Here is an 18,376-nt window from a genome sequence, read left to right on the forward strand (position 1 = left end):
AAGAGTGAGCTAGAATGAGATTAGAGTGTGGAATTAACTGACCCAGTTGACCAAACTCCCTCTTCATGTCCCCCTAGAAAGGAAGGTTTGGTTCTGAAGGACAGAAGCCTGGGTAGCTGCCTCCTGCCACAAGCCCCGATGCTGGCCTTGGGGGGACATTCTCACACAGATGGTCAATGAAGTCCTTGCAGAACTGCCCCCCGGTGTTCCACGCCAAACTTTCATTTTTCTTTTGTTTTTTAGTTAGAGAAATCGTAGGTTTACAGAAAGATCACACAGAAAATAAGAGTTCCCATATAGCTCCCTATTAGTAACAACCTGCACCAGTGTGGTACATTTGTTACAAGTGATTAAATAATATTATTATCATTGAACTATTAACTATAGTCCATAGTTTATATTAGGGGTCCCTGTTTGTGTTGTACAGTCCTATGGTGGTTGGTTTTTTTTTTCATTTATGTTTATTTTAGTAACATATACAGCACCAAAATTGTCCCCCTTTAATTGCATTAAAATATATAATTCACTGCTGTTAATTATATTCACAATATTGTGCTACCATCACCACCATCCATAACCAAAACTTTTCCATCACCCCAAAGAGAAACTCTACAAAATTTAAGCATTAACTCTTCATAAACTTCTGATTTCTGAATTACATAGACTCCATGTGAAATTTGCTTTTAAAATCCCAAACCAGCTCTTAGTGGAAAGTTGCTCCAGCTTGGGGATTTGAGTCTTAGTGTAGGGATGTGGGAACACATCTGCTCACCTTCTTTAACTAAGCGTCTTCCACCATCCAAGTGTCTCAGAGCCCTGATGATCAATTCATTAATCCTCAAAACATCTGTAGAGTAGGTGGGTGAGAAGGGCATAATTGTTCTTTTATGGACTGGAAGCCAAGATCAAGGGTATTTTCCCCAGGTGCCATGGTGAATCAGTGAGGCAGAGAACCTTTTTTTTTTTTTTAATTCTAACCCTCTGTACATTACCCTACCAATTTTCATTAGGACAAAATGCAATTTAAAAGCAGGGTGGTTAAGGTAAGCACAGGCTCTGTAGCCAGAATGTCTGGGTTTAAATCCCAGGTCCACCACTGACTGGCTGTCCGTCTTGGGCAAATGATTGCACCTCTAAGACCCCAATTTCATCATCTATAAAGTGAGTTATAGCACCTACTGCTATGAGATGTTGGGAAGATTAAAGAGCATATTCCCTACAAAGTACTGAGCAAAGGACCTGGCAGGTAAGAAGTATGTAATAAAGCTGGTTATTATCACCTGGACCTCACCAAAGGTTTCATTTACAACTGGGAAACACAAAGGCAGCTCTTCAAGTACCTGAGGAGGTGTGGAAAGGGCCCCTGGTTTCTTTATCCCCAGGCTTCCCTCCTTGTTCTCACAGGGATCCAGGACAGGGCAGTACTTGTTTTTCAGACAACGTTCCAGTCCCCACTGTGGCAGCAATGCCAGGTGCCACGCAGCCTCTTTCTTCACCTCTCCTCTGTTTCATTCAGGCTGTAGCTCTAGCCCATTACCCTCCCACACCTCCCGTCTAAACTGAGCTTCTTAGTCTCGAGTCATATGGGGAAATACAGTTTTTGAGAACTTCCTTTTCCTACAGACCACTGCCTGGTCAATTTAACATCATCTCTTCTAAGCAGTAAAAATAGATTTTGTTCCTTGGCTAAAATGATTAGAAGTTAAAATGGTACTCTTCCATACATGCATTGACTGTAGATTTTTGAGCCCCTTAACCATTTATCTTTTATGTATCATCCACTGAAAGAAGGCGTTAAAACCACTCTGAAAGGGAAATCATATAGGCCTTCCTGCAGTTCCTACACCACTAGCACTTTACCACGAGATTCCACCTTGAGTAGGACGGAGAGACCTAGAATTAACGTCTGAATGAATAGTTGGAGGAGGGAAGCATCACTCAAGACCGGATATGGAGTGAAAACTTCCGCAGTTTCAGCATTAGCTAATTTATGCTATTCTGAATGGAAGCTGGTCGGTGGACCGTACCAAATCTTTAATATGAAGTCCTTGTTCTGAGCATTTGTATTTGCCTGGACAGACAGATCTTGGCGTGTACATGTTAGGACAATCTACAGACCTTCACAAAAGGTAGAAAGGCCTAGATATTGTAAGGATCAGGAACTGTTTGGTTAATGGTGAAAGTTAAGAGGAGATCGGGAAGGCTAATCTTTAAGCAAGCAAGAAAGAGGCAGTGGCATCTACCTTTAATTCATTATCAGGCAAACTGTAGTGTGCATGTTTCTTTAGAGTCACAAAATCAAGTGGCTATTTCTGTGTTTTGAGATTGAACCTACAAAAACACACAATAGATACAAGGAAGAGCTCCCAATTTGACATTGGGGGCACATCAACACTAGTTCCCAATTCTCATCCCTGTGCCTGGGATTAAAGACTCCCTCTAGTTAAGGGTCGATTAGTTTTCAGACTCTCCTGGACTGCCCTTCAGGGACTGCAGTGGGCTGCAGGGGAGCATGGAGGGAAGACGGGACATAAACAAGGAAGGTCTTGCATGACTGTGAGAACTTGTAGTCTGTAGCTCAAGTGTGAACCCAAGTGAATATCCAAGAGAACCACAAGACAGGAATGTGGGGAGCAGGGGGACGAGGAAGAGGAGGGAGCACAGAAGAGGCTTTTGAGTGGTCCCCCCTGTCGGCTGTCTCTGGCAGGGAATGAGGCAGCAGCGGGAACCCCTGAAGTGAGACCTGTGGATGGGGACGCGCCTGTGCAGAGGCTGGTGGGACCGAGGAGATAAGTGTGCTGGGAAATGAGCCTGGAGGAGTCACAGAGGCAGATCGTGGGGGGCTGAATTGCCACTCCGGAGCAAGGGGAACCGCAGGGCGTTTTGGGACGCGTGAATCTCAAGCCTGTGCTGCTGGAAGCTGCCCCGGCTGCCCTAAGGCTTCGTCGCCAACCCGGCTGAGCCACAGGGCTGCACCCCCCGAGGCTCATTCCCACTCTAGCCTCTGGGGAGCCCCCCAAGCACCTCCATAATTCCTGTGGGGCTCTGCGTGAGTTATATACATAAAAGCTGCGTGACCATCCATCGGTGGAGCAGACTGGTGCAAGAGCAGTCACAAGAAGGCGGAGCCCAAAGAAAGGGAGCTCGTCTCTGGGGAGAGACTGAGTGTCAGGAATTTAACACTTCCACAGTACTCTGTCTTCCCTGCAGTCCCACCTCAAGAGATGTGGTGTGACGCGTCCCAAATGGCTAGGCAAAGACCTGACAGTAGCTTCCTAATTTGCCTGTGGCTTTTTTTTTTCTTCTGTCTGTAGGTAGGGGTGCAACATCTGTGTGCAGATTATGTTAGCTGGGCAGTAAAAAGAAAGAAATAACAAGAGCAAGCATTCACTGGGCACCTACTCGATGCCAGGCCCTGTGCTCTCTGCCCCTAAAGGGCATTACCTCGTCTAATCCCCTGAACCACCCCAACCCAGGAGGTAGTTGAGGAGACCAGAGCATGGGGAGGTGAAGCAGTGCTGCCCCGTTAGGGGCACGCCCCTGGTGTTGCATCACTCGTACACGGAGGCCACTTCTGACTCACGCAGGCCCATCTGCAGCAAAGCATTTACTTTGAACTGTAATTTATGCTTTCCCCTTCCAAAATCTTCAAAATCATAAAGCAGTTCTCTCATGAGTTATATCACTGAAAAGAGCCAAGGATGTGGCAGGATGGTCTAGGGGAAAAGAAGCTGGGTTCCAATCCTGCTGCCTGCAAAGACGTGCTGAGTGGCTGCCACCAGGTAATGTCACTCCTCAGGTGTCCCGTTTCTTTGCCTCTAGAAGAGGTCCACCAGCTCTGAAGTTCAGCGGGAGGGATACTTGAGACTCTTTACTTTTGTGAGTGTTTCAAAGTGGGCCCTCGTGCTACCTCATTTGGCCTCAGGCGTTTCTCACCGCAACCCTGCGAAATAATCACTGCAGGTAAAATTATTCCCATTTTACAGAAAGTTCTAATTACTGAAGAGAAGTGAGAGTCTTAAGTGTACACTAAGGTAACAGAAAAACTGGATTACCTCTTTAATTTACTTGGAGCGTCATCCAAGAATGTTAATCGCAGCTTTTACAAAGAAAAAAAGCATTTTTGCTCCTGAAATCAAAGCCGAAGTCAGCACAGTTCAGCCCTCTGTCCTTCATCAACTCAGGGCGGCCGTTGATCCTCCCCCAAAACTGAAGCGGTTTCTCCGTTTGGTGGCGGGTGGAACCGTGAACCCGAGGTTCTGTTGACTCTTCAAAAAGTTAAACAGAGTTTCCCTCTGTAGCGGAGGGAAGGTATTTGCCAAAAAACCAGGCTATGAATAGTCAGCTTTATTTCTGGAATACCTTCCTAACAAAGTTCTGATATTTATTAACTTGCAATAAAGCAAGAACTACTAAAACAAACTCGAGAAACCAGATGATGAATAAATAACACTGGTATTCATACTTTTCTCAGAACTGAAAGAAATACAGACAAATCTGAGCCTGGATAGCACCCTGCAGGTCCAGGTTCCTTCCCTGCACCTACAGTAAAACTCACAGAAACCACCCCAAACCGGTTCTATCTCGAGCTGTTTTTATCACAAACACATGGGAGGGAAGCAGTGCACAAACGGCCCGGGCCTGCCGGGACTTTGGATTCGCTATTCAGATCCATTGCGAGCTGGGTTACCCGGTTGCAAAAGTCCACTGGATGGTAAGCAGGGAACGCCTGGCCCCCGGGGAGCCGGCTGGATGGGAGGTGGGGTGGAAGGTGCTGCTGCGGTAGCGCTGGCTCTGGCTCGTTTGCTGCTTTTTAATTTATGTTTTAGCATAATGGCTTTATTGTTTCCATAAACTGATACATGCTCATGATAAAAAAATCAAGCAACATGGGAAGGGACAAAGAAGAAAGCAAGACCGTCCCTCAATTCCCACCCCTCATAAATCATCACGCGGACTTTACCCCAACATTTCTCTGTGGATATTCACCAACAGAAGGGAGGATAGATGAACAGACAAACACGAGTTATAAAAACAGAACCATACTCTATGTGGTATTTTTAACAAAAGTACTAATGTTAATTTGATGTCAACAACAGAAAATGAAAGTACATGAAAACTGAAGGAATATCTGAGTTCAGACAAATGAAACTTCAATCAAAAGACTAAAACAACTTTCTCAGATCATTATGAGAAACATTAAGAGGTTTGAGTATTCTCTTTTTTTTAAAGATTTTTATTTTATTTATCCCCGCCCCCCATTTTTTGCACTGTCTTCTGTCTGTGTCCATTTGCTGGGTGCGCTCTGTGTCTGCTCATTTTCTCTTTAGGAGGCACTGGGAACCGAACCTGGGACCTCTCATGTGGGAGAGAGGTGCTCAATCGCTTGAGCCACCTCTGCTCCCCACTTTGTTGTCTTTCTCACTGTGTTTCTTCTTTGTGTCTCTTGTTGCATCACCTTGTTGCATCATCTTGTCATGTTAACTGGCTATGCCACCCCGTTGTGCCAGCTCGCGCTCTCGTTTTGTCTTTTCCAGGAGGCATGGGGAATTGAACCTGGGGATTTCCCATGTGGTAGGTGGAAACTCAATTGCTCAAACCACATCCATTTCCTCTTTGTTGTTGTTAACATTATGCATTTTTTTTAAAAAGATAGTGTTATTTTTTTTTAGAAAAGTTGTGGGTTTACAGAAAAATCATGCAGAAAGTAGAGAGTTCCCATATTACTACACTCCCCATACACACAGTTTTCCCTATTATTAACAATCTGCAGTAGTGTGGTACTTTTGTAACAATTGATGAAATATTATTATAATTACACTATTAACTATAGTCCATGGTTAAACTTGGGGTTCACTGTTGTATAGTGCAGTTCCATGAATTAAAATTTTTTTTCACAGTTCAGTGGTATTAATTACACTCCCAATGTTGTGCTGCCACTACCATCATACATTACCAAAATATTACCATTATTCCAAATAGGAACACCATTTTTTTTCCTTTTAAAAGTTCACTTTAATCATGGAATCCAACAAATATTTTATATATGCGGGGAGTAATTTGCAGCATAGGAACCCTGTACATTTTAAGCCTTTATTTTTCCATTTCCTATGCCTATCCTGTCCCCTGGTAACCTATATTCTAGATTCTGACTCTATGAGGTTCCTAATTCTAATTATTTCAAATCAATGAGAACAATACAATATTTGTTCTTGTGTGTCTGGCTTATTTCACCCAACATGATGTATTTGAGTTTCATCCATGTTGTTTCATGTATCGGAACTTTATCCTTTTTATGGCAAATAATATTCCGTTTTGTGTATACCACATTTTGTTTATCCATTCATTGGCTGATGGACACTTGAGTTGCTTCCATCTTTTGGTAACTGTGAATAATGCCCCTATGAACACTGGTGTGCAAGTATCAATTCTTAGGGTATATACCTAGTAGTGAGATCGCCAAGTCATATAGTAGTCCTATACGTAGCTTTGTGAGGAACTGCCAAACTGTCTTCTACAGTGGCTGCAACACTTTACATTCCCACCAACAATGAATGAGTTTTCCTATTTCTTCATATCCTCTCCAACACTTGCTATTTTCCATTTTTTAAAAGAGTAGCCATCCTAGTGGGTGTGAAATGGCATCTCATTGTAGTTTTGATTTGCATTTCCCTAATGGCTAATAATGTTGAGCATCTTGTGTTTTTTGGCAATTGGCATTTATGTATCTTCTTTGGAGAAATAATGTACATATTTTTGCCCATTTTTAAAATTGGGTTGTCTTTTTTGTTTAGCTGTAAGACTTACTTATGTATTTGGATATTAAGCCCCTATCAGATAGGTGGTTTCCAAATATTTCCCCTATTCTGTAGGTTGTCTTTTTATGATTCATGATGATGTCTTCTGATTCACAAAAGCTTAGTTTTGATGAAGTCCAATTATTTATTTTTTTGTTGCTTGTGTTTTTGGTGTAAAGTCTAAGAAACAGGTGCCTAACATAGGTCCTGATAATGTTTTTTAGGGTTTCTTCTAGGAATTTTATGGTTTTGGTTATTCTATTTATGTCTTTATCCATTTGAGTTAAATTTTGTATATGGTGTGCAGTAAGCATCATTTGCTGAAGACACTACTCTTTCTCCTTGAGTGAGCTTGGTACCCTTGTCAGAAATCAATTGGCCACAGAAGTAAGGGTTTATTTCTGAACCCTCAATTCGATTCCATTGGTCTATGTGTCCTTATGCCAGTACCAAACGGTTTTGATTACTTTAAAATGTTTTAAAATTGGGAAGTGTGAGTTCTCTGAGTTCATTCTTCCTTTTCAAGATGTTTTTGGCTATTTGGGGCCCCTTACCCTTCCGTATAAATTTGATGATTGACTTTTCCATTTCTGCAAAGAAGGCTACTATAATTTTGATTGGGATTGTGTTGAATCTGTAAACGGGTAGAATTGACATCTTAACCATATTTAGTCTTCCAATCCATGAACACAGAATGTTCTTCCATATATTTAGGTCTTGATTTCTTTCAGCAATATTTTGTAATTTTCTGTTAACAATGTGTTTTTGTTTTTTTCTTATTGGATATTTTACTTATCTCCAGCTTTTTTATTACAACAAGTACTTTAATAAATGTCCTTGGGCATAGAGTCTTGAGCATTCATCATCATTTTTGTAAAAAAATATTAAAAATGTTATCTCTGGATTTTTTTTAACTTTCATAAATATGCTATACCAGCCAAAGTGTTCTGTAAGTTTGTAGTCCCATCAGAAATGTAGGAAAAATATTTTTCTCTCTCTTTAACCCATACAAATATTTTCAACCTGAGGCCCAATGTAGCTGAATCTCTCCATCTTTTTGTTTTTTTTATTAGAGAAGTTATGCATTTACAAAACAATCTTGCATAACATGTAGGATTCTCATACACCACCCCACCACCACCACCTTGCATTCTTGTGGACAATTTGTTATAACTGATAAAAATCCTGTGCTTCATGTTTAGGCAGCATCAGTGCCTAAGACAGGCCCTCTCCCTTTCTCCACATGTGCTGATGGCTGTGAGCTTCAGTGTTGCTCTAACGGTCACAGTTTTGAACACGCACAGCCTCTTCGATGATGACCTTGCATGCATCTGAGCAGGACGTGCACAGCGGCGCGGCTTCCACCCCAGCTCCGTGTCACTGAGTCCCACACCGTTCCGCAGGGCCTCTCTCACTGTCCCTCTGCTGCAGAGGTTCTTCCCTCTGCTGAAATGTCCTTCTGGATCCCCACCTCTCCAGGGGGCTCACATGTGTTGAGTGGGTAAAGTAAGATGCTCTTGGCAAACCAAGAGCATCTAATGAATGATAAGTACATTTCTCATATAAAGCCCAAATTCAATGGGCTAGTTTGTTCCTTCATTTGAGTGTTAAGATTAAAAGGCACCCCCGACATCACCCAGGAAAACACTTGCATTTTACTGATAAGGAAACAGAAAGCCCAACCAAATGGCCAGGCAAAAGGGACAAAGATGGGCCATCAATCAGGTTTTCCTGGCCAGAGCTCTTTGTGTAAGATAAACCTTCCCCCGCAACTCAGAAAAAGCCAAAACAGGCAAACACATCTTGCTGAACTTGACCCTTCATTGACCTGCTAGCAAAGCGCTGCCCCCTGCAATGAGAAAAACCACAAGAAGAGCCAACGGGATGGTTCTTAATGTGAAGAATGGTGTCTCCCGTCCAATCAACTCCTTCCCATTTACAGAGTGCTCACATACATCAACGTCTTTTGAACTGTGCATCATCAGGGGAGGAAATGAGCAAGCCAGAGGGAGATCTGGTCTTTTGTAAGGCAGCATTAAAAGTGTGGATCCATGAAATGGGAAATGCAGAGGATAGGGAATACTTGCCTTTTTTTTTTTTTTCTTTTTTCTTTTTTAAACTTAGGGCTTTTTAGAAAGAAGATTAAATATGAGTTTGCCCTGGTTAGTGAAGACCAGAGGTCTCCTCTCCTCACAGTGGATCTCCAGGCAGCTATTGTATTGGCAGCCAATGAATCCAACAAGGCGCCAGCATTTGGTGTCCCCAGACAGGACCACTAGGAAAGTGCTCTCATCCTAGGTAAGTTCTTCATCCTCTAGGTCTCAGTTTCTACATGTGCACAATGGGGATAATATTTGCCTAACACAGACTCCCTGAGAGGATTAAACTTTACCGTGAACATAAAAGGCTTACCACTGTGCCCGGCACACGCTAAAAATGCAATAAATGGCCATGTTATTTAGAAACCTTCGTAGGTAGGGTATCTAATTAAGAGAATGTGGAGACATCTCTGATTTGAAGGTCAGGACCAAGAAAATGCAAAGAGGGAGATGGACAGCAGAAATGGAAATATTTACATGTTTTCATATATTGCATGTTTGGGGAAAATAATTTAAACTCAACCATCTGTCCCTCCAGGAACACACTGTTGGTAGGAGTGGGGTTGGCAAAGCAAAAGCAGACCTTTTCAGCTGCATGAGAAAGGCCCACTGACAGACAGCCTGGCAGTAAATCGAAAGGTCACTGGTTGCTGGGAATAATTATTACTCTGTACCACAGCTTGGTCCAGCTTGCAGAGAAAAAAAAGTTTCTTAGAAGAAAAATGCATTTTCCTAAAGACACTTGCTCTTTTTTTCCTGAAGCTTCAAAAGATGATATGCCCTTCCATTTTAGTCTCCGGTGTCCACTGGCACCTCAGAAAGCAGTTTGCCTTGCAGGCAATCCCAAGTGTTAGAGCAGCCCCAACAACAGGCACTGAACTTGTATTTCCTTTGTCTCTTAGCAGACACTGAAAGCTGTGGGAAAACAGCAGGAACCCAGAGCTAGTGCTGAGGGCATACACCCTCACAATAAATTGTCACTCATCAAACATGGATAGAGGGTCTGCTTTAGCTGAGCACCAGGCTGGGTGCTGGGTCCTGGGCACTGAGCCATGTCAGCCAGCCTCATGTTCTTGGGACTTAGTCAAGTTTTTTTGTAGCCACTTTGATGGAGGCGTGACATGAGCACGGCAAATGGCCAAGAGGCCCAGAGCACCTTCTCTGCCTGCCCCTGCCGAGATGTGAGGACTATGAGGCATCGTGATGAAGACATTCAGCCTCAGCTGTCTCACCCGTTGAAGGAATGCGAAATGCAAGCCTAGCAAATGTTTCTTTCTGCCCCACCCAATGCCAACTGAAGAATTTTGAGAAAGCAAAAGGAGGGGGCAAGATGAAACCACTTAAAGAAAGTAAAAATCCAGATCCACTTGTCAAGACCTTTAGAAACTTTTTAGCCCCACCTGGATAAGATAACCATTGAACCGAAATTCTCTTAATCGCTTTCTCTCTTACGTTTCAGAGAACATGTTTCTCAAATGCCTGTAGGGATTAGATTTAAATGGAAAGACTGTCCAGCTATTCCTAATATACACGTGAGGGCTGACTTTGCGATCTTTTGTTTCTTTTCCCTGCATGCATTTACTCCTTTCCCTCCTCTCCTCCTACCCCATTTAATCAGGACTCAGTGCTCATTGCCTCAGGTGAGCAGAGAGGACAGGGTGAAGATAGGGAGAAAAGGACACCCAGTCTACAACTCTTACTGCCTTTTGCCTTAAAAAAATTTTAAGCTCTTTAAGCCCTTACCTACCAGTGGAGAAGGTGAAGGAAGGAGATTCCCAGTATAAACCAAATGCCTTGGAGCAGCAGGGAAGCAGCAGGTCTCTCTCCACCCCCAGATGGGGGGAAGGAAGGCTGTGAGGTCTCACTAGGGCAGCCACATCTGCTTTGTTTGGCAGAGCATGGGGAAATGGCAAGACTCTAAAGAGAAGTGACCATGACTAGAGACCTGGTTTGCCCACGAGTGAGGGCATTTCAGGGAGGTGGGACTTTCATTGATGAAACTTGGATAGTCCCAGGCAAACTGGGACAGTTGGTTGCCCACCATCATCATATTCAGGCAGAAAGGACCATAGGTGGCCTTGTAAAAGATTCCTGCATGAAGCTAGGAAGATGGATGTCTCAGGAATAACCTGTGTGTACTCATGCTTGAGGACCATTGCCACCGGAAACCATGCGTAATGACATGGGCAGATACCCCTGGAATAACAGATTCACTTTCTGCCAGCCCAGTGCAATGGAAGCTCAAAGTCAGAAATGAGACTGACAGACATGATACAGCATTTCCACACATCAGAGTTTGTGGCTGAGCTTCACACCCATGTGGAAACCAGTCAAAGATGAGACTCAGGTGCTGGAAGGCCACAGAGCCATCAGCTTCTAGCTTGAAGCAGAACATGAATTCACGATTGCATCAACACAGCCATTTTTCTCTCAACCACCATGACTCACACCTCCTTTCTTATTTTTCTCTTAATGGAAGCATTCTCTAGTTCTTGGCCAACAATCACTTCCTTCTCCCAACAAGCCTGAACATCTAGGACAAGGACAAGTGGAGAATGACAGAGCTGAGAAGTGTATTCACAGTCAATACCTTGCTTAGAAGGGCTGCAAGTGGGGAGAGGAGTGGGTGGGCTTCCGAGGAGGGTGGTTGGAAGGCTCTGGCAATAACTATTTGAGAAGCAGAACCAGACAAAGAGACATGATATGAAGAAACCTTATCTCCTTCATGAGGAAGATTCAATTTGACGTCTGGGCTACTTAATGGTTTAATTTCATTTCCCACACTAAAGGAATTTGAGAAATGTAGAAACTCAGCAACAATTTTTCTATCTCCTAAGCGCTTGGCATAATTTTGATAACTTGGATTGTGAAAGTTCCAACTTCTACTCAGAGCCGCCTCCTTTACTTTCCGCCCCCACCTCTGGCTGTGATCACAGATGTTGGCCCGCCAACCCACAGTGGACGGCGGAGGACGTAAGAGGAAGGTGCCAAATCCCCATGTCGGAACACTGTTCCAGAGCACAGTGTTTGCACCTGCCACCTGCTTCCTTGTTTATAAGGAAATAGGATTTTGCTGACTCCAAAGGTGGTTTTCAAAGATCAAAGTTAAAAACACAGGCAACTTTCCTCAGCAAATCTCCAGTGTACCTAGAACATGTCACGACAGGATGGAGAGAGAACATCAAGGGGTTACTTCATGTTCCACATGGGGCTCAGACTTGAAAAAGAGCCCTAGAGTTCAAGCAAAGGCTGGTTCCTTGAATCGGATGAACTTTTCCAGTGTTGTTGGAAATACTCCCAGGCAACCGTGCGAAGCAGTGACACAACTGCCCTTGACTGCTGAAAAATGGAAGTAACAGAGGGCTAGCTGCAGAAAAGACAGGGTCAGAGACCCACCCTCTGGAACAACGTGCTGTGTGGGACATGCTTCCTTAAACTTCACGTCTCGGATACTTACAGTCTCCTGGTCATGGGTTTGGATTCAAGTATAGGACTTTCCTTCCCCATTGCCTCTGTGTTGGAGGACACGGGCATTTTCCTGGAGCTGCAGGAACCTTCAGAAGGGCAGTTCTTAGCAATTCAACTCCCCCCTACAAATTATTAGTATAGTGATTCTGGCTGGTGGCGGGAAGGAAAGAAGAAGGTGTATTTTGAGGAAATATACCCTATGGATCCCAATATTCTGTAATGGAGCCTTATGGAACACAGGTTCAATGATTAAGCCTGTGAATGCAGCATTATTCTAAGTGCCATGGGCTGTAACTGGGAGCCCATACACTTAGTGGGTTGATAATAAATGATAACTTCCATTTATTCAGTAAGGACCTCAACATGCCAGGCACAGAAACAAGAGTTTCGCAAACTAGCTCTTTAATTATTTACAACAATCTGGGATACAGGAATTGTAACACTCAGTTTGTCTGGCACATGGCAGATTTCAAATATTTGATGAATGGCTATATCAACTCAAGTAACTAAACCCTTCCCCCCAAAAAAGAAAGTGACATTTATGGAGCATGTACTAAGATCCAGACACCATGCTAAGACATTTATAGCATGGTGCCTTTTCCTCCAAACTCGCCCAGTCCCTTAGGTCGACATCCTGTTCCTGAGCGGACGGGAGGTATCACCTAAACGGGGTCTCCTGCCCTGGAAGTACAAAGCCAGAGGAATCACGTTAGCTTCATCCTGGGATCCAACCCAGTCCCCTCGGGCCCTCCTTCTGCAGGCTAGGTTCTCAGAACCCCAAAGCTTAACCCTCTCGACCCCCTAGGAAGGAGGTATTAAGAATTCTGCTTTATGTATGGAAACACTCAGGCTCAGAGAGGCAACATAACCCACCCTAGGTCGCTCAGTAAGTGGAAGAGCTAGGAACCAAACTCAGACCTGTCTACCTCAAAGATGAGATTCACTACACTCTATCGCATTGCTGGAAACATTGACATACGGACATAGATCCAAGTGAGGCCGGGGAAGTGCTCATAAGATGTGGACAAAAGTCTTGTGGAAGAAGGGAAGGCTGAGGTGTGAGAACAGAGGAGGTTTGGAGGAGGAAGCTTGGGGCTTGGCACCATCAAGAGGTGAGACCCCAACCTTCCCAGGACCCAAATGTTCCTCACCCTTCTGACTCCTCCAGGCATGGCCCATCTTGCACACTGCCCCAGGGGTGGGGAGAGCTATGTAGCGTTCTGCTCAAAGGGAAAGGCTGGGCAGCTCACCAAGTCATATGGCGTAAAGTGAAACACCTGCTCTGTGGAGCTCAGGAGGACAGGGGCAGGGAAGAGAAGACCCGGGATGGAGAGGAAACTGGCCTGAAAGAGCCCAGGGCCCAGGGCCTTGATGCCTGACCCATCTAGCGTGTAACCCTGGTTGAGGCAGATTCTGTTATCAGATGAGGAGAGGGTGCTTTGTGGGCTGTGAAGCTCTGGGGTTCTGAGACCCTAGCGTGCAGGAGGGCCCAAGGGGACCGAGTTGGATCCCAGGATGAGGCTAACGTGATTCCTCTGGCTTTGTACCTCTAGGGCAGGAGACCCCGTTTAGGTGATACCTCCCATCCGCTCAGGAACAGGATGTCGACCTAAGGGGCTGGGTGAGTTTGGAGGAAAAGGCAGGGCACAGGGGCTCAGCCCCTTCCTCGCTCTCATTTTAGATCCACCAGTCACAGAGAACACACCTTCTTGGCTCCTCAGCTGCGGGTTCACAGGGGAGGCCGTGGGGGGAGGCCTGCACTGGGGACTGGGTTGGGAGAGGGTGGGTGGGCCCCTCCTGATTAGGAGTGGAATATTAGCCAGCCTGCTTGCCCTCAGCTGTTCCTACGGAGCATTCTCCAGTCAGCTGACTGGGGACTCAAGGTGATATTTTTAACCTTCATCTGCTTGACTCTTGTGTCTCTCAATTGGTTTAGAACTTGGATAAGTAAGAGGAAAATGATTTATTGGGCATCCAAAGCCTCCACACCAGCTCTGTTACTTTCCTTCTGTCTACCCCATGGCAGGTAACTACTTAACCTCTCTGAATCTAAGTGTCACCAGCTGTTTTTTTAAAAAAAAGAATGATTTGTGAGGTTAAAGATAGTTAGTACGCACAGAGTATATAACACAGCGCCTGGCATAGAGTAAGGGTTCAATTAACATTTGGTATTCTGGGCTTCTGAGTGGCACACTTTGGAGGAAGTAAAACTAATTAATGCTGAACATTCGGCTGCCTCCCAGGAAGGCTTCCTGATTGGCTGGGTGTTCCTTACATAACTCTCCCTCCCTTCCCTGTTGATACAATCATTCATTAAATATTAATTGGCTTTACTAGAAGGTGGAAGAATGTCAGCTCAGGGAGGACTTCAGAGGCCACCCTAAGATGGCAGCTGGTCACTGGGCCTTCCCATGAAGACAAAGCGGGGGGATAAGGCTCCCGGGGAGAAGAGGGTTTCGGGCCTCGCCCTGCCGAGCCCTTCCCCCTGCAGCACACCCCGAGCAGGTGGAGCTGGGCTCCAGAGAGGCTGCTCTCCAGGAAGCCACTAAAGCCACAGCCCTAAGCTCAGCCACTTCTGAGCCTTGTCCCGAGAAACAGAAGGACATAGTTTGTTTTTCTCCCAGACAGACTGGGGCCTCTGACAAATAGATGTCCCAATTCCTTTCTATCTAAAGCCAGGGTAGTAGCATTTGCCATGAAACAGCTGGGCTTTGGGGATTACCACTGTCGATCAATGAGCCTTAATGTAAACTATCATAATGACACAAACGTGCATATCTCTCTACAGCATGCACATATGGCAGCATCTCTCCAGAGCTCTCCCCATCAGCTGGCTGTCCCGGAATAGCTCTAGGGCCGCCTGGTGGGGGTGGCAGGATTCAGAACCACCGCCGACACAGAAAGAAAGGCTGCTGGATCCTCTGTGAGGCAATGCCATCTACTCACACAACAGTGTCCTCTTTTTTGTAAGCATCATCATAATCTAGTTAAAGAAATCTCACCATATTACCTTTTCTTTCTCTTGAGATGAACACGCTGCTGTGGGAGAGGAGAAGAGGAGTCTCTGAACAGCTGCCAGTTGGCTTGGGATGAACCACAGCCCGGCAGGGCAGAGGCACAGAGTGCTGCTGCTACTGATGGATGGCAAGAAAGAGTCATTGAAACAGAGCGAGGGGCAAGGAAAGGGGAGAGAGAGAAGGCGTTGAGATATTACCACGTCAAGTCAGCCTCAAAGGCTTAGAAGACAGAGACCAACATTATATTCACTGGGGGAAAAACTACTGGCAAGGCAATGCGGGGTGCAGAGGTCAGGCCGGGGCGGGGGGGCGGCCGGTGGGGTGGGGAGAGAGGTGCATATTTTCCAAATAGCAACAAGGTTTTCTCTGCAATGGACTTGAGATTATCTGGGGCCTTTCTGATCATTATATTTACTAGTCAGGAAGCCAATGGCACTTCTGAACAAATGCCAAGAGACAATAACCTATGCACTTGCTCCGTATCTCATATCTATTAGAGAAAGATGCCAAAGGAAAGTACACTACAAACTTGGTGGACAGAGTGAGGACAGGTCCGATTCATCTCGTCCCTTCCTCTGGTCACTGCCGGGAGATGCCGCAGAGATTCGTCAGGCTCCCAGGGCTCCTGCCTGATGGCCCACAGCAGCCACGGGACGTGAAAGCTGTTGGCCCTTAGAGTGGACTTGCCCACTGTCCAGGATGACCGGCGTGACTGCTATTTTACCAGAAGCTCAGAGAAAGCACCCCCAGCTCTTTTGTTTCTTCCATTTGTATCACGACGTAGCCACACCCTTGGGAGAATCGCTGTAGCTGCAGAGAGACAGGGGGCTCCTCTTTGTCGAATCACGCTCTCTGGCCACTCTACGAGATTCTGGAGACCCCACATCAGGATGACAGAAAACATCGCTGATCTCTGAGGCTCCAGAGTTAAGTCCCCACCATGGATAACAAGTAACAAAAGAAAATAAGACCATGACATGTTTGGGAAATGATAGAAAAAGAAATGGTTCGTGTCTCTCCCATTATCCCCCGTGTTCCACGCACAGCATCTCAGGGCGGCTGCAGAGCAGTGGGCTCCTGCAGGCTGGTTGGGAAGCCGCACAAGGACTTCGGGGTCATTCAGCCCAATTCCCTTGTCGTAGCGGAGCTCAGTAAGGTGAAGTAACTCAGCCAAGTACACACAGAAGCAGTGGCAGAGGCGAGACTTGAACGGCTGCTATCTCTGACCAGTGAGGTGCTTTACCTGGGACCTCCCTGCCAAGAGACCGAAGAGAAAGCTTTTTTGACCTCAACCCCAGTTCACCCCCTACACCTATTCCCACTTTCTGCCAAAGAACAAAGGATTGAAGAGGAATGCAACGCTCAAATTGCTAAAAATTTAATGAATTAAACAAGAACCTAGTCATCAACGGAAGTAAAATATCAGTGAAGACAAGAACAACTGCACCTGGACAACCCAGCTGATGCAAGGCAGCCCCGAAGATACTCTCATAGCAAAATATTCATTCCTCAACTGGCAAAACCCCCCAGTTCTCTGCACGTGTGCATTGATAAGCTTTGCAGTATCACCAGAGATCTGGCACTCAGACTCTTTAAAGGAAGAATGGAGTTGAGTCTTGGGAAATTAAGTAAAACACCAGTTTTGCTTCACAGGTAATCCATTTTAGTAAGCTTTAAAAGCTCACTATGTGTTCTTACGGATTAGTCAATAGCCCTTAGCTGCAGGCAAAAATGAAATTCCATGGATTTCTGCCATGATCCAAAAGAACTGGAAAAAGGAATCGCTGGAATGTTCAGTTCAGTTTGGAACCATCAGGACAAGTCTGTGGCCCACTGGTGGCTTTTAAATTTAGGGGAGCACTAAAACATCAGAGTTGGGCCAGATGCTCAGGTCCAAAATGGACAAGGGACGTGCACTGGGGAGATGTTTCCATGAGGCACTGTTTGTGAACAGCTTCAGAAATAAAAGAAGATGCACCATTCTTCCTGGCTGGCTGGCCCAGAGTCCCACAGAGGAATTTTCAACAGGGAGCCGGGAGGCTGCAGGGTCTCCCGGCCTGAAAATCTCCAGGAAGAACAGACAGCTGTGTCCCCAGGAGCTCTGCCCGCTCCGAGGGGAGAGGCCACATCATCCTGACAGGCCTTTTCTGGATCTATTAAGGCGTGATTCACCGTGCACCTCCCTAATTCATTCAAGGCCGGACATTTCTCAAAAGTCTAATCTAAATTTCTCTTCTCCCTTTAAGTTCACTTTCCTTTGCCCACTGCCAAATGAGGCTGACAACAGTGCTGATCACCATTTTACAATACCCTGTTAGTTTCTAAATTCTTAATTTTACCCTGCTTTCCCATATTCGATTTAGACCAGAGGTGACCCATTCCATCAAAAGTCACATTAATTCTTTCTTTTCCATTCTCTCCCTCGCTAAACCTTTAGGGCTACCACTGCTACCTCGGCTGGCACTGCCTGGTCCCACAGGAGTCACACCAAAGCAAAGATGCCACGACATAGGTGTAGGTCAAGGTCTGGGGCACACGCATCACGTTAGAATCCAAGGTCCCATTCCCATCTGTATCACCAGGTCACTGCACTGGAGCTAACGGCATCTGGATGGAATATTTCTTAGCAATGATGCCTGAGTACTGTTTTTTTCCCTGTGCATTGCCCTAGAATGTTGGTCTTTATTTTAAGGTCATATGCATGTTCTCCTGCCAAGGAACCTTTACACAAACCAAAACAAACAAAGAAAAAGTAAGAAAATGCCTTCAGTTTCAGAGAAAAGGAGGCAGGGCATGGAAAAGGAACAGGAAGGGGAAACTAATCGAGACTCCTGTGCCACAAACGTGACCTGAAGGTCTGCAACAGGCGTAGAACAGGGGGCTGGTGGAGAGTCCCGCAGCAGATCAGCAAATGAAAAAGAATAAAAAGATAAACCCGTCTTTTCGTGATTCAGAGATAATTGCCCCCACTGTGTATTTGTTGTGAGGATTCATC

The 18,376-nt window shown here is 45.3% G+C and overlaps 1 protein-coding gene across 15 annotated transcripts in view; it reads right to left on the bottom strand.

Moving 5' to 3' along the window:
- The window catches only part of SLC44A3 (solute carrier family 44 member 3), an 80,300-nt gene that overhangs the window by 6,925 nt on the left and 54,999 nt on the right, over positions 1 to 18,376 (bottom strand). For 2 of the 15 annotated variants that reach the window (XR_011649621.1, XR_011649620.1), the window contains exon 13: positions 4,056 to 4,268. The exons of 7 other annotated variants lie outside the window; for them this stretch is intronic. Coding sequence is in view for 2 of the 8 variants with exons in the window: in XM_058303154.2 (XP_058159137.1) it covers positions 16,621 to 16,635 (15 nt within the window). In the remaining 6 variants the exon portion in view is untranslated. Of the gene's footprint in view, positions 1 to 772; positions 848 to 3,488; positions 3,944 to 4,055; positions 4,269 to 12,749; positions 16,636 to 18,376 lie in introns of those variants that run through there. 6 more of the 15 variants (XR_011649622.1, XR_009187130.2, XM_058303154.2 and 3 more) reach the window with 4 other exon arrangements.

Source organism: Dasypus novemcinctus, chromosome 9 (assembly GCF_030445035.2).
Source record: "Dasypus novemcinctus isolate mDasNov1 chromosome 9, mDasNov1.1.hap2, whole genome shotgun sequence".
Lineage (NCBI taxonomy): Eukaryota > Metazoa > Chordata > Mammalia > Cingulata > Dasypodidae > Dasypus > Dasypus novemcinctus.